At 40.7% G+C, this 13,817-nt stretch overlaps 2 protein-coding genes across 2 annotated transcripts; both read right to left on the bottom strand.

Moving 5' to 3' along the window:
- Window positions 1-5,882: 5,882 nt before the first annotated feature.
- LOC147505374 (uncharacterized) lies at window positions 5,883-6,248 on the bottom strand. The gene has a single exon (XM_086605524.1). The coding sequence runs from the start codon at window positions 6,246-6,248 to the stop codon at window positions 5,883-5,885; it is 366 nt and encodes a 121-aa protein (XP_086461650.1).
- Window positions 6,249-9,565: 3,317 nt separating this feature from the next.
- On the bottom strand, window positions 9,566-12,619 carry LOC147505373 (uncharacterized). The gene is made up of 2 exons (XM_086605523.1): window positions 11,284-12,619; window positions 9,566-10,989 (listed from the first exon to the last, which is right to left on the bottom strand). The coding sequence occupies exons 1-2, from the start codon at window positions 12,617-12,619 to the stop codon at window positions 9,566-9,568; spliced, it is 2,760 nt and encodes a 919-aa protein (XP_086461649.1).
- Window positions 12,620-13,817: the final 1,198 nt, after the last annotated feature.

The following is a 13,817-nucleotide window of genomic DNA, read 5'->3' as shown; positions in this document are numbered from 1 at the left end:
TGTTTAATTTCGGTATAACTTTTGATAAGGTTAAACATATTCAATTAAGTTGATTTTTTGTGGGGGCGTTCTTCATCATATTATGTATATCTCCACAAAAAATTAGCTCTCAATTCATCTTATAAGTCCACTATTAGAAATGGAGTAACTTTAGAGTCACTATAAGGTGGAGTTAGTATAACCATCTCTTTTCATGAAAGTGGCATAGATCTCCAAGAACTCTACTTGTAGAAATATACCAATTTGCATATTAACTTTTTTTGTTCTCGTTCGTTAACATTCTTTCTAATTCTGTATAGTATCATTGTACGTACGTGAAAGTGACTGAGTGTAGAGTATGGTGACCGCTGTATCTGTACACCTACAGTACGTATAAATAATGGTGGGGCGTTTTATGGATTCCTTTGACTGCAATTCACGAGAATCCACGCAATAACATTGTTGATCACTTGGCCATCAAGGTCTATCAAATCAGCAACCATCAAAGACTAATAAAATTATTTTGGTGGACCATCCCCTAAACTGAACAGGTCAGTTTGAACAGTTTCCTAACAATTCTAAAATATTAGAAAATTCACGTATGGTAGTTAGCAAGGTTGCAGCAGTGTGACGATGGTGTGTGCCCAGATATCATTAGGCTGCTCAACAAACTAATTGTTGGATAATTGAGCATCATGGCCTCATGGGTGGTGGGCCTATATAATCTCTGCTGTAATCAAATCTCATTCCAAACTATTGTTTTTTTTTTTTTTTTTTTTTTTTTTTCTACAATTAGGGGTTATCCTTCTTTATCCCCCTCGATCAATTCACTCAGTTTTTTTTATCCATAGGAGGAGGAATTACATGCATTGGTTACTACATTCTGTACTATGAGTACTGCAATTACTACTAACTATTGAGGGCATCTCCAATGGAGAGTGTAAATCTCCACCTCCACATAGGTTCCATGTAGGCGCCACTAGGATTTTACACTCTTATTTTTAAAGTAATAAAGATACACCTCATGACTCTTCCAATGGTGGTGTGGAAATAAGAGTAAAACAACAGACGTTAACCGTTGCAAGTTTGCAAAAGTAAAATTTAAATAGAGAATCGCACGTCACTTCAACTATCGTCCGTATTTCAAAAATCTGAAAACAAACGTAGCGACGGTCATGGCCCGTCGCAAATGAAATATTTTAACTTCCCACGTCTGTTGAAGTGACGTCCGGACTTAAAAAACCCACCAACGACATTTAAAGCTACGTCCGTGTTTCTTATTAGCTAATAGCATGAGAGGGGAATTTCCACCAAATTTTAACAACTAATAGCTATTGTATACGGTTTACCCCCTCCATTGGAAGGAGTTTTTTCAAAATAGGAGTGTAAATTTCACACATTATACGCTTTACACTCTCCATTGGAGATGCCCTGACAGGTAATCCACAACTTGATTTCCTTCTCTGAACACATGTTGGAATTTAACCTCTGCAAATCTTGCTTGTGCACACCCAATCTGAGCCACCAGGTTCTTACAATACCAAGGTGGAGCTTCCTCTTTCCAAGATGCAGATCACTCGGTGAGTCGACTACACTATCACCTCCTTTACGTTCATTTTTTCCACTCCTTCAATGCCTTTTTGGACCCCCAGTAGCTCCTGATGTAAGACTGACTGTCTTGTGGAGTTTCCACATAATGCCATGAGAACCTCTCCATTTCGATCCCTTAAAACCCCTCCATAGCCTGCTTTACCCTGTTGCAATGATCCAAACTATTGTTAATCTTTGTGGTGTAGCACTGTAGCCTGTGTAGGCATACCGCGTATAGGAAACGCCGAGATTTGAAGAATTGGCATTTGGGTTGCATCCAAAATTTGACTGGTAGTCAAGTCTAGTAAATGAAATGAAAAAGATTTCCAAATTTTTCAAAGATTTGGTATGCAGTTTTGGTTTTGGGCCGCGGTATTGACACCCAAAAAATGGAGTTAGCACCCCTTTGTCTAAATCTGTAGTACTGGAACCCCTCTATTTAATTAGACATTGTCCATACACCCTGCCATCTAAAGCACCCCACCTCACTTTTCGAGTGAAAAATGAGTTATGGCAGTTGATTGCCGTTAGTGTTGTCTTTTAGTGGCACCCCTGTGCCGTGGGTTTGTTCTGTTGGCGGCATCTGACTGACGTGGAATTCCAGTAGGGGTAAAAAAAATTTGAATGAAAAATGAGCTACGACAGTTGATTGCCGTCAGTGTGGTCTTTTGGCGGCACCCTTGTGCCGTAAGTTTGTTATGTTGGCGGTATTGGCTTGTCGTGGAATTCTAATAGAGTAAAGAAACGCGTTTGACATCAACTTCCTTCTGATCGAGCATGGTTTTTCGATCCTTATATTGAAATGGTATTAGATTGTAGTATTAACTATACAATAACAGGTACATCAACATGCATATAAAATATACGACACTTTCGGGATTCCAGTATCACCATTACAATGTCGAAAAAGATAACCGCAAATTAACTTAGCATTTGCATACAGAAATAACACCAAAAGTTTCCATGTGAACCAAATCGTATTGAGAGTATTGTGCTAATTAGCAATATGGTTTTGCCACGCCCATGCAACAAAACCAGATATGCATTAAGCGGCTTATAATCTGCAACAGCAAGATTGCATTTGTCACGCCCCGAGACTCAACACACCTCCCGAGGACAAGGAGTGAATCTCGAGGCGGTCGCTATCCCGATTCTAACGAAATTTCGACGGAGTCTCCTTTGTTTAATTGACGTTTCGTATACTCAAAACCTGTCATAAACCCTGGACATCGCATAATTCATCCTTAACAACCACCATATACATAAATCCTAACTTTATACACAACAGTGATGTCCATATACATATCCAAAATGTTTAAGATTAACTACACTCCAATACATCGAGTATAACATCCAAAATGAGCGAAGCTCTCCTATACAACCAAAAGAAAAGAGATATGCTCTCTATATAAAACAAAAGAATAAACTAGATTATCTCTATACAACCAAAAATATGACTTGACTCTGTCCCTCATCAAGCATGGGGGAAACCACCCAAATCCCCATAACCATCATCCTCGGTGGTAGGGAAAGTCTCCTCTGCAACGGGCTCGACTGAAATGTTAATGTAGGATGAGCAAAACAACTATGCCCAGTAGAAGCGCACATAACCAATAAATAGTTTACTTATAGAAAACATTTAAAACATGCAGGGTTTCCATAAAAGTATTCAAATATCGTGACTATATATATACATCACTAACTAGCAGAAATCATCTCGACATGCTTCATTGATATACAAAATAGAGTTTTTTACAATCATCATACAACTATTGTGGCCGCTGCATCCTATTAGAATGGTGAGGGTACGACTGGTACTCAGCCCCAGTCACAGGCAAATCTCGGTTTAGTACTTTCCAGTGTGAACCATGCACCGTTGTTTTCCTGATTTTACCGGCAGGGAGCTAAAATGCTGTTGTCGTGTTCGTACACACAAAATCCCCAAAGCTTTTAGGGCTCAGGTGGGCCATGTGACCACGACCCCCATACGGGCTGTCACCTAACTTACGGTGGTCAACCGTTCGACGACTGCAGACTGCTCAGGATCCTGACACACATCCAGGAGTGGACTAAACTCTCACTCCTCGCATCTAAATCTCATCGAGGTAACATGTAACCCCACACAAGCTAATCACCATACAAAATTGACCGCGTCTGCAAAGCATGGTTATCTAGAAAAGTAGAAAAGGAATTCCCATACTACATCCAGTGATGCATCCCTTTAAAGGTGGCCCACCACCTCGAAAGGTGTACACCACAGTTGGAATCTAGAAGCTTAATCTTTGTCTCCGAATGCGACAACAGTTCATTCTGTATAGGAATTCACAATTCCTTTTCTAAATCCCCTCGTGATAAGCATAGTAATATCTATATATATACTCGTATTACCGATTATTTCCAAATACTATAGTTACATATTTAGTTTTTCTTTTAAAACTGTTGGTTCTGTATGTGTGAGTTCCTGGATTTCCCACAATCGAGTAAACGCAACCTATGACTCCCAAACGGGCCAGTCATAGTAAATGACAACCGATGATTCCCAAACGGCGAATCATCGTAAATAACAACAACCATCCCTGGGACAATCCAGAACCTCACACATAGTTACAAACAACCGGGTAATCCTTACCCGCATTACAAAATCCATCTCTCTGTCTCATTACAGAGACAAGAGACAAGAACCCTTCCCAAAACCAGTTTTACTCTTTTAACAAAGAAAACAAATCCCCGCTACCCAGATTTCGCAAAAAAACCATTTCACCCGAAAGCTATCCATATACTTAATTTATATCGAGGAAAACTACAATGCAAAAACATGAATATCATATATACATGCATGATTGATACGCAAACTATCTCTTATTATTTTAAGCAACTCAAATCATGCATGAAAATAAGCAGACTATATATTGGTATGTAGGTTCCTACCTTAGAAAGCTCCGTTCTCCTCAAGCTCACTTAACCGAATCGAGCCCACTTAACCGAATCCACTCGTATTTACTCCTATAACATCATATATACACGTTGGTCATTAGAATTTATAACTAACGAGAACTCTTATCTAACTTAAGCCGAGAAGAATCTCAACGCTACGAATTTGGTCTCAGTAAATGTTTTCCTCTAACTACTGCCAACAGCGCTACAGGCCATTTCTAGCACTGTTACTCTGACGGTGTCTGTGGCCTTTATGTCAATACCAATCCTATCAATTCCACTAACGATTAAGATCTTTCTCAACTCCAACTACAAACAAATTCCACTCTTCAATTCACCTTAAATCTAGAAATAATTACGGGGGTGTTCCTTATCAATCGTTCATCAATCGACCTAATCCTAAACAAGTATATACTAACATAAACTTCTTTAAAATAGAGTGAATATATATAATTCTTACTGAGTCAGTAAGAATAACTCCCTAGCTAGCTGCTCCACCTATTTCGTCCAACTCTGTCTTTTCCAAACAAGCTACTGCCGAAATTTAAACCACCCCCGCAATTCAATACTTTCATCAATACAACCAAATCCATTGAAATGAGTTTAAACTATTTGTTTGAAACAAAATTACTCACCTTTTGCGGAAAATACGACGTAATTCAAATAAAATTTTGAATCTCCACACTCGCGTTTATTGTTGTTAAGGATTGGGTGTTCAAATTGAGGTTTTTAATCACTGAAATTGGGTGAATTTGGGGTTTCTCTCTCCTAGGGTTTAAGAGGTGGGCGAAATTGAGAGAAATTTGGTGCGATTTTTGATTTCGTGCGGTTTGGTTTTTGCTTTATGCGATTTCTAATTTTTTTTTGATAAAAAGACCATCCTACCCTTACCTCTTAATTTAGCATCCAACAAGGTTTTGAATCCCCCGCTCTCGCGTGCAACACCCAAATTTGCGCACGCGATACCGAAATTACGACGCTGTCGTCGAATGACTTGTCCAGTTTTTAAAGTTTCCGGTTTACAGGCGACAGACTCTTATTGACTATGCAAGTATTTAATTATGCGCACACGAATTTACCCGGTATCGAATTATTTTATCACGTATTATTTATCTTCTTTTCGATTTTCGAATATTCTAAGTAGCCAGTTATATGAAACCTTAGAATTTTTGGAGAGGTTTTTCTGAACTAACTTGGTTTTCTCGGTCGGTGTTAAATAAATTTACGTTACGTCAGGCTAATCGTCTATCTGACTGACCAAGTACGTAATTGCCCCTAAGGTTCAAGTGCCTTTTACTAATTTACCCTTAATAATAATTTAGGACTTTACATCCTACCCTCCTTAAAAGAAAATTTTGTCCTCAAAATTAAATCATACCTTAGTTCTCGAACAATTCTGGATATTGTTGCCTCATATCGGATTCTTTCTCCGATGTTGCTTCCTCCACGTTGTGATTTCTCCATAAGACCTTTACTAATGGAATGACCTTGGACCTCAATCTCTTCTCTCTCGTATCTAGGATCTGAACTGGCCTTTCCGGATAGGTAATGTCTTCTTCCAACTCCAACGATTCCAAATAGACAACATGTAGGGGATCTGGCTCATACTTGCGTAGCATCGAAATATGGAACACGTTATGGACACGTGATAGCCTTTCCGGTAACTCAAGCCTATACGCCAACTCTGAGATCTTCTGAATAATCGGAAAAGGTCCCATATATCTAGGTGCAAGTTTCCCTTTCATCCCGAACCTCTGAATTCCCTTCTTCAGAGATACTTTCAAAAATACCCTGTCACCTTCATAAAATTCCAAGGGACGTCTACGCCTATCCGCGATAGCTTTTCGACGACTACGGGGCTGTGAGCAACCGATTCAGTATCACTCTAATCTTCTCGGTGGTGTCACTAACCATCTCTCCCCCAACATAATACTATCTCGGTTTCATCCGGCCAGAGAGGTGTTGTTCGCAAGGTCTGCCATACAACGCTTCAAAAGCGGTGCCATACCAATACTAGATTGGTAACTGTTATTGTAAGCAAACTCAGCCAACGCCAAATGAGTCTTCCAACTAGGGTGGGAAATTGGCCCTAACGACCCTAACCCAGCCCTGACCGACCCGGCCCTAAGCCCTATAAAGCCCTTACAACTAAAGCCCTCACAGAGTTTAGAGGTATCGACCCGGCCCTAATGCCTTCTTCTAAGGGCGGTCGTATTAAGGTTCAAACATAGGCCCGACCCTAACTAAGCCCTAGTTATAATTTCACTATAAAATACACAACTAAAACTATCCAACTCCTTGTTACATATTTTCAATTAAAATAACACCATCCCTTTTGTAATTTATCACTTACCGTATGGGTACTTCTAATAACTTGTCTTATATCATAAAAACTTGTAAACCTAATTGTTTCTATCTCACAACTCACGTACACCTCACAACTCTCTGTCTAACCTAGTCGCCAAGAACAATAATGAGCACTGGGCACTAGCCTAATGAAAAATAGGTTGACGTCAGTAAAAACTCATTCCATACTCTTATTTGTCTTTGTGTTTTTCAATGTTAAATGTAATTTTGGTGAGATTTGAGTACAAGAAATAACGGATTTATGTCAGTGAAAGCTCATTCCAAAATGTGTCTTGTGCATTTTAACTATAATTTTGAAATATAAATATGAGTCTCTATGTACTTCAGTTTATTAGATTGTGGATATGCATTTTAAATTGTTGGACTTATCAAGAATTATTATTAGATTGGTTGTTATTCAAATTTCAAAGTGGTGGGACTTTGAGTTTGCAAATCTTTGAAATATTTTTGTAATATAAATGAGTTTTAAAACTGATGCAGTAAAAAGAAGAAAATATATAGGCCCGGCCCAACCCGGCCCAAAACTGTTAAAGAGGGCTTAGGGTAGGGTCAGGGCTTGAAATTTAGACTTATGACCCGGCCCGACCCGACCCTATAGGGACTTTAGGGCTGGGCTGGCCCGGCCCTAATAACTGAAAGGCTTTAAATGTTTAGGGCTGGGCTAGCCCGACCCGGCCCATTGCCCACCCCTACTTCCAACTACCCCCAAAATCCAGCACACAAGCACGAAGCATATCTTCTATGATTTGAATGACTCTTTTCGATTGCCCATCTGTCTGCGGATGAAATGCTGTACTGAATTTCAGTTTGGTCCCCAATTCCCTTTGAAGACTTCTCCAAAATGAACCGGTAAATTGAGTACCTCTATATGAAATTATTGATAATGGTCCCCATGCAACCTCAGTATCTCTGACATGTAGATTCTACTTAGCTTTTCAGCAGAGTAAGTAGTCTTAATAGGTATGAAATGGGCAAACTTGGTCAGCCTATCAACAATGACCCATATAGAATCCATTCCCTCATTGGTCCTCGGTAACCCGGATACAAAATCCATGGTTATATTCTCCCACTTCCATTCCGGAATCTCCAGAGGTTTAAGAAGACCAGGTGGTCTATGGTGTTCCGCTTTCACCTATTGGCATGTGACACACTTCTTAATAGGGGTGGGAATTTGGCCCTAACGACCCTAACCATGTCCTGACCGACCCGACCCTAAGCCCTATAAAGCCCTTACAACTAAAGCCCTCACAGAGTTTAGGGTAGGGCCGATCCGGCCCCAATGCCTTCTAAGGCAGGGTTAGGGCTAAGGTTATAAAACATAGGCCCGACCCTAACTAGGCCCTAACCAAGCCCTAGTTATAATTTCACTATAAAATACACAACTAAAACTATCCAACTCCTTGTTACATATTTTCAATTAAAATAACACTGTCCTTTGTAATTTATCACTTACCGTATGGGTACTTCTAATAACTTGTCTTATATCATAAAAACTTGTAAACCTAATTGTTTATATCTCACAACTCACGTACACCTCACAACTCCCCGTCTAACCTAGTCGCCAAGAACAATAATGAGCACTGGGTCCTAACCTAATGAAAAATAGGTTGACGTCAGTAAAAACTCATTCCATACTCTTATTTGTCTTTGTGTTCTTCAATGTTAAATGTAATTTTGGTGAGATTTGAGTACAAGAAATAATGGATTTATGTCAATGAAAGCTCATTCCAAAATGTGTCTTGTGCATTTTAACTGTAATTTTGAAATATAAATATGAGTCTCTATGTACTTCAGTTTATTAGATTGTGGATATGCATTTTAAATTGTTGGACTTATCAAGAATTATTACTAGATTGGTTGTTATTCAAATTTCAAAGTGGTGGGACTTTGAGTTTGCAAATCTTTGAAATATTTTTGTAATATAAATGAGTTTTAAAACTGATGCAGTAAAAAGAAGAAAATATATAGGCCCGGCCCGACCCGGCCCTAAACTGTTAAAGAGGGCTTAGAGTAGGGTCAGGGCTTGAAATTTAGACTTATAACCCGGCCCGACCCGGCCCTATGGGGACTTTAGGGCCGGGCTGGCCCGACCCTAATAACTGAAAGGCTTTAAATGTTTAGGGCCGGGCTAGCCCGACCCGCCCATTGCCCACCCCTACTTCTTAACATATTCCGCAATGTGTCGCTTCATACCCGGCCACCAAAACTGACGACGCAGATCTCTGTACATTTTGGTACCGCCAGGATGAATTGTATACTTCGATCTATGTGCTTCGCTCAAGATATCATTCCCCAAAGAGTGATCAAAAGGTACCCAAATTCTTCCTCTGAATCTGATACTTTCGTCTCCGTGTTTTTTCCAATCGACATCCTCGGCATTCTCCACATATCCTCGGTACCTAGGTCCATCCTTCGATGTATTCTGGGCATTCACAATCTCCTGGACTAAGGTGTTTTCTCTTTGTCATTTGTCATCCGTTGCTAAATAACAAAGACTTCTGAGGATCTCCACTTCCATTTCCCGTGATTTCAAAAGCATAAGAAGCAGCAGACTCCAGCAATTGCCACTCCTTCATCATCATTTGAGCACAAACATGTTCTCGCTTCCTACTCAATGCATCGGCAACTACATTTGCTTTACCCGGATGGTATTGCAATGAGAACGTATAGTCCTCCATGTACTCACCCATCTCCTCTACCTCATATTCAAATCTTTCTGCGAGAACAAGTACTTGAGACTCTTGTGATCAGAGAATATCTCAAATCTTTTGCCATACACATAATGTCTCCAGATCTTTAAGGCATGAATAATCGCAGCTAACTCCAAGTCATGAGTAGGATAATTCTTCTCATGGGCATTCAATTGTCTTGACGCATACGCTATCACTTGGCCTTCTTGCATTAAGACACATCCTAACCCGGTGTTAGAGGCATCAGTATAAATCACATAACTCTTCTCCGGATCTGGAATAGTCAAAACTGGCGCTGTTATCAATCGTGTCTTTAGCTCTTGAAAAGCTTTTTTGCATGCCTCCGTCCATTCAAACTTCACCTCCTTCTGTGTCAATCTAGTTAAGGACGACGCTATGCTAGAGAATCCTTCTACAAAACAACGATAATAACCTGCCAATCCCAAGAAGCTTCTGATTTCCATCGCTGACGTCGGTCTCGGCCAATTATTCACTGCCTCTATCTTTGAACGATCAACTTTTATTCCATTCTCCGATACAACATGCCCTAAAAACTTCATCTCATTCAACCAAAACTCACACTTGCTAAACTTGGCATAAAGTTGATGATCAACTAATGTTTGGAAAACAATCATCAAGTATTCCTTATGTTCAGCCCTAGTCTTGGAATAAATCAATATGTCATCTATGAATACGATAACAAATTGATCTAAGTATTTCCACATCACTCGGTGCATGAGATCCATAAACGCAGCTGGCGCATTTGTCAAACCGAATGGTAACACCAAAAACTCAAAATGCCCTAACCATGTTCGGAAAGCTGTCTTCTTTATATCTTCTTCTTGAATTCTCATCTGATGGTAGCCTGTTATGAGATCTATCTTCGACAAATACTTGGCACCCCTTAACTGATCGAATAAGTCATTGATCCTAGGCAACGGATATTTGTTCTTGATAGTCACATTATTCAGCTTCCGATAATCCACACATAGCCGAAAAGACCCATCTTTCTTCTTCACAAATAACACCGGTGCTCCCCACGGTGACTGACTTTCCCTTATAAATCCCAATCTTTTCAATTCATCTAATTGGGATTTGAGTTCTCTCATTTCGAGAGGAGCCATTCGATAGGAAATCATCGAAATAGGCGACGCGTTCGATAGTAGATCTATTACAAAATCTATCTCACGCCAGGGAGGCAATCCCGGCAATGCATTTGGGAACACTGCCGCAAACTCACGAACCACGGGAACAAGCTCGGAAGATTCGAACTTCGGCCCTTGGAGACTAAGACCAACTAACAATCCGTATCTATCATACTTGAAGTCAGACTTGGCCTTCACAACCCGAGATACCGTATTTCTAATCCCCTTAAACACAACCTCAGGCTTCCCCGGTACTCTAAAAGTCACCGTTTTTGCAAAACAATCTACATGGGCATGATATTTTCCTTACAAATCCATCCCTACTATAATATCGAAATCTTTTAGGTCCATCACCGTTAGATCAACTACCATCTCACTATCATCTATCTTTATTACACAATGGTGACACACTTTGAAGAACATAGTTTTCTTTCCCAAAGGAGTGGATAAAATAAGCTTTCTCCCAGTGTTAACTACATCCAAACCAAAAATTTCCACCATATTTTTAGCAATGAAAGAATGAGTAGCACCCGTATCAAACAAGACATGCACCTTATGTGTAAACAGACATATCATACCTTCAACCACTTGATCGGTATCGCTGATATCTGCCCCCATCGCATTATATATCGTGGCTTCCTCTTGGACTGATGCAGGATCCACAACTTCTTCCTCTGGCACTAGATAATACACCTTGCCATGTGGTCTCTGTTCCATCCCTGAATTGGACTTGGGACAAAACCGCCTGATATGCTCAGCTTCATCGCAACTATAACAAACCACACTCTCTCTCCCTGACTGTGTACTCTGTGGTATTACAGATTGCAATCTAGCTCTTTGACCCTGAGGCCTCAAATTCTGCACTAGTGATCTGGTCTGAGAAGGAGCAGGTACCCGCGGTGCCATCTGTGATCCACTCATCGGTCTCGCAACTGGTAGACTCTGTGCTGGCCTAACCACATTCAAACCCCTATGTACAGCTGGTGCCCTCCACTGTTGTGCCTGCTGGATGACCGGCCTATACATCTGTTGCGACCCGGAACCACTGCCTTGATAAACCTGCCTCTTTCCCATATCCTGTCTGCCCTGAAATGTCGACTGTCTTACCCTTCCAACCTCTTGCCTCTGGAGCAATAACTGATCATCAACTCTTTCAATGCCTTGAGCCCTTCTCACAGCTTCAGCATAAGAATCGATCTGAAGGACCGACATCTTGCTCTGCATATACGGTTTCAGCTCGTCAATGAATTTCCTAACCTTAGCTTTTTCTATGGAAATCAACTCCTTCCCGTATCGTGAAAGAACAATGAATTTCTTTTCGTACTGTCCCACGGTCATGTTTCCTTGTTCCAATTTGAGGAATTCCATTCGTTTCTTAGCTCTTGCCACCTCGGTAACATACCTCAAAAGGAAGAGTTCCTCAAATTTAGCCCAACTCATCAGAAACGTCTCCACATCCTTAACACTGATCCACCAGTGTTTGGCTTCACCTCTAAGCATGAAGGCAGCCAAAGTAACCCGTTCCACATCAGTACACATCATGGAGTCCAACATACTAGACATGTCTAACAACCAGTCTTCGGCTACTTTAACCTCAGAAGACCCCACAAATTCATGTGGACGTAACCTGAGGAAATTTGCAAGCAGAAAACCTGATTGACTTTGCACTGGTGGCCTGAACTCCTCAACTCTCACTACGGTTGGGGATGCTACCTCTGGTGTTACGCCAGGTGGAATAATAACGGATGTTGGGAGAGGTTGGGGCTCGTTCCGACTAGCCCTCAAACTTTTGATCTCAGCTCTCATCTCATTCTGTGCTTGAGCCATTTGATTCATCATAGCGAGGAGCCTATCCATTCGGTCCTCCCGACCACGATCCGTAGTATCATCACCACTAGCACTTTCCGGATCCATGGTAACTATTCTGCACATATACAAAAAGCTAACTCAGTGTTTGATAAATGAGAGAGAGAGTTTTCAAAATTATGCAAGAGGCGCAGGTCGCGGCGCGAGGTGCGCTAAGTTACTAGAACTTCCTCACGACAAGAGCGCAGGCAGCGCTCCAACATGCCTTCAGCAGAGCGCAAGTCGCGCTCTCAACTGGAACATGAAAAAAATTCACTTATACTATATAGTTTCCAATTCATCACAAATTTTCCACAAGTGTCCGCACTCTCAGCCGTGACAAGACGAATAACCGTGCGACGTTTTGCTATTGCCCAGCTAATATTAACGCTTAACGTAACGTAAACACTACTTAGGGTTTTATTGGGTTTCGACTAAACTTCCAAAACGCGTCGTGACCGAGTCCCCCATTACAGCTCCCAGACGGATCTAATAGTGGACGCTCTGATACCACGTTCTGTCACGCCCCGAGACTCAACATACCTCCCGAGGACGAGGAGTGAATCTCGAGGCGGTCGCTATCCCGATTCTAACAAAATTTCGGCGGAGTCTCCTTTGTTTAATCGACGTTTCGTATACTCAAAACCTGTCATAAACCCTGGACATCGCATAATTCATCCTTAACAACCACCATATACATAAATCCTAACTTTATACACAACAGTGATGTCCATATACATATCCAAAATGTTTAAGATTAACTACACTCCAATACATTGAGTATTACATCCAAAATGAGCGAAGCTCTCCTATACAACCAAAAGAAAAGAGATATGCTCTCTATATACAACAAAAGAATAAACTAGACTATCTCTATACAACCCAAAATATGAACTTGACTCTGTCCCTTGTCAAGCATGGGGGAAACCACCCAAATCCCCATAGCCATCATCCTCGGTGGTAGGGAAAGTCTCCTCTGCAATGGGCTCGACTGAAATGTTAATGTAGGATGAGCAAAACAACTATGCCCAGTAGAAACGCACATAACAAATAAATAGTTTACTTATAGAAAACATTTAAAACATGCAGGGTTTGCATAAAAGTATTCAAATATCGTGACTATATATATACATCACTAACTAGCATAAATCATCTCGACATGCTTCATTGATATACAAAATAGTGTTTTTCACAATCATCATACAACTATTGTGGCCGCTGCATCCTATTAGAATGGTGAGGGTACGACTGGTACTCAGCCCCAGTC

Source organism: Coptis chinensis, chromosome 4, assembly GCF_015680905.1.
Source record: "Coptis chinensis isolate HL-2020 chromosome 4, ASM1568090v1, whole genome shotgun sequence".
In the NCBI taxonomy this organism is placed as follows: Eukaryota; Viridiplantae; Streptophyta; class Magnoliopsida; order Ranunculales; family Ranunculaceae; genus Coptis; species Coptis chinensis.
This window is presented reverse-complemented; position numbering and strand designations above follow the sequence as displayed.

What these genes read in the sequence shown, in the direction of transcription:
- LOC147505373 (XM_086605523.1), bottom strand. Translation starts at nt 12,619, where the DNA reads ATGGATCCGGAAAGTGCTAGTGGTGATGATACTACGGATCGTGGTCGG. An exon ending in TACCGATCAAGTGGTTGAAG is followed by an intron (nt 10,990 to 11,283) that starts GTATGATATGTC and finishes ATGCCCATGTAG; the next exon opens with ATTGTTTTGCAAAAACGGTG.
- LOC147505374 (XM_086605524.1), bottom strand. Translation starts at nt 6,248, where the DNA reads ATGAAAGGGAAACTTGCACCTAGATATATGGGACCTTTTCCGATTATT.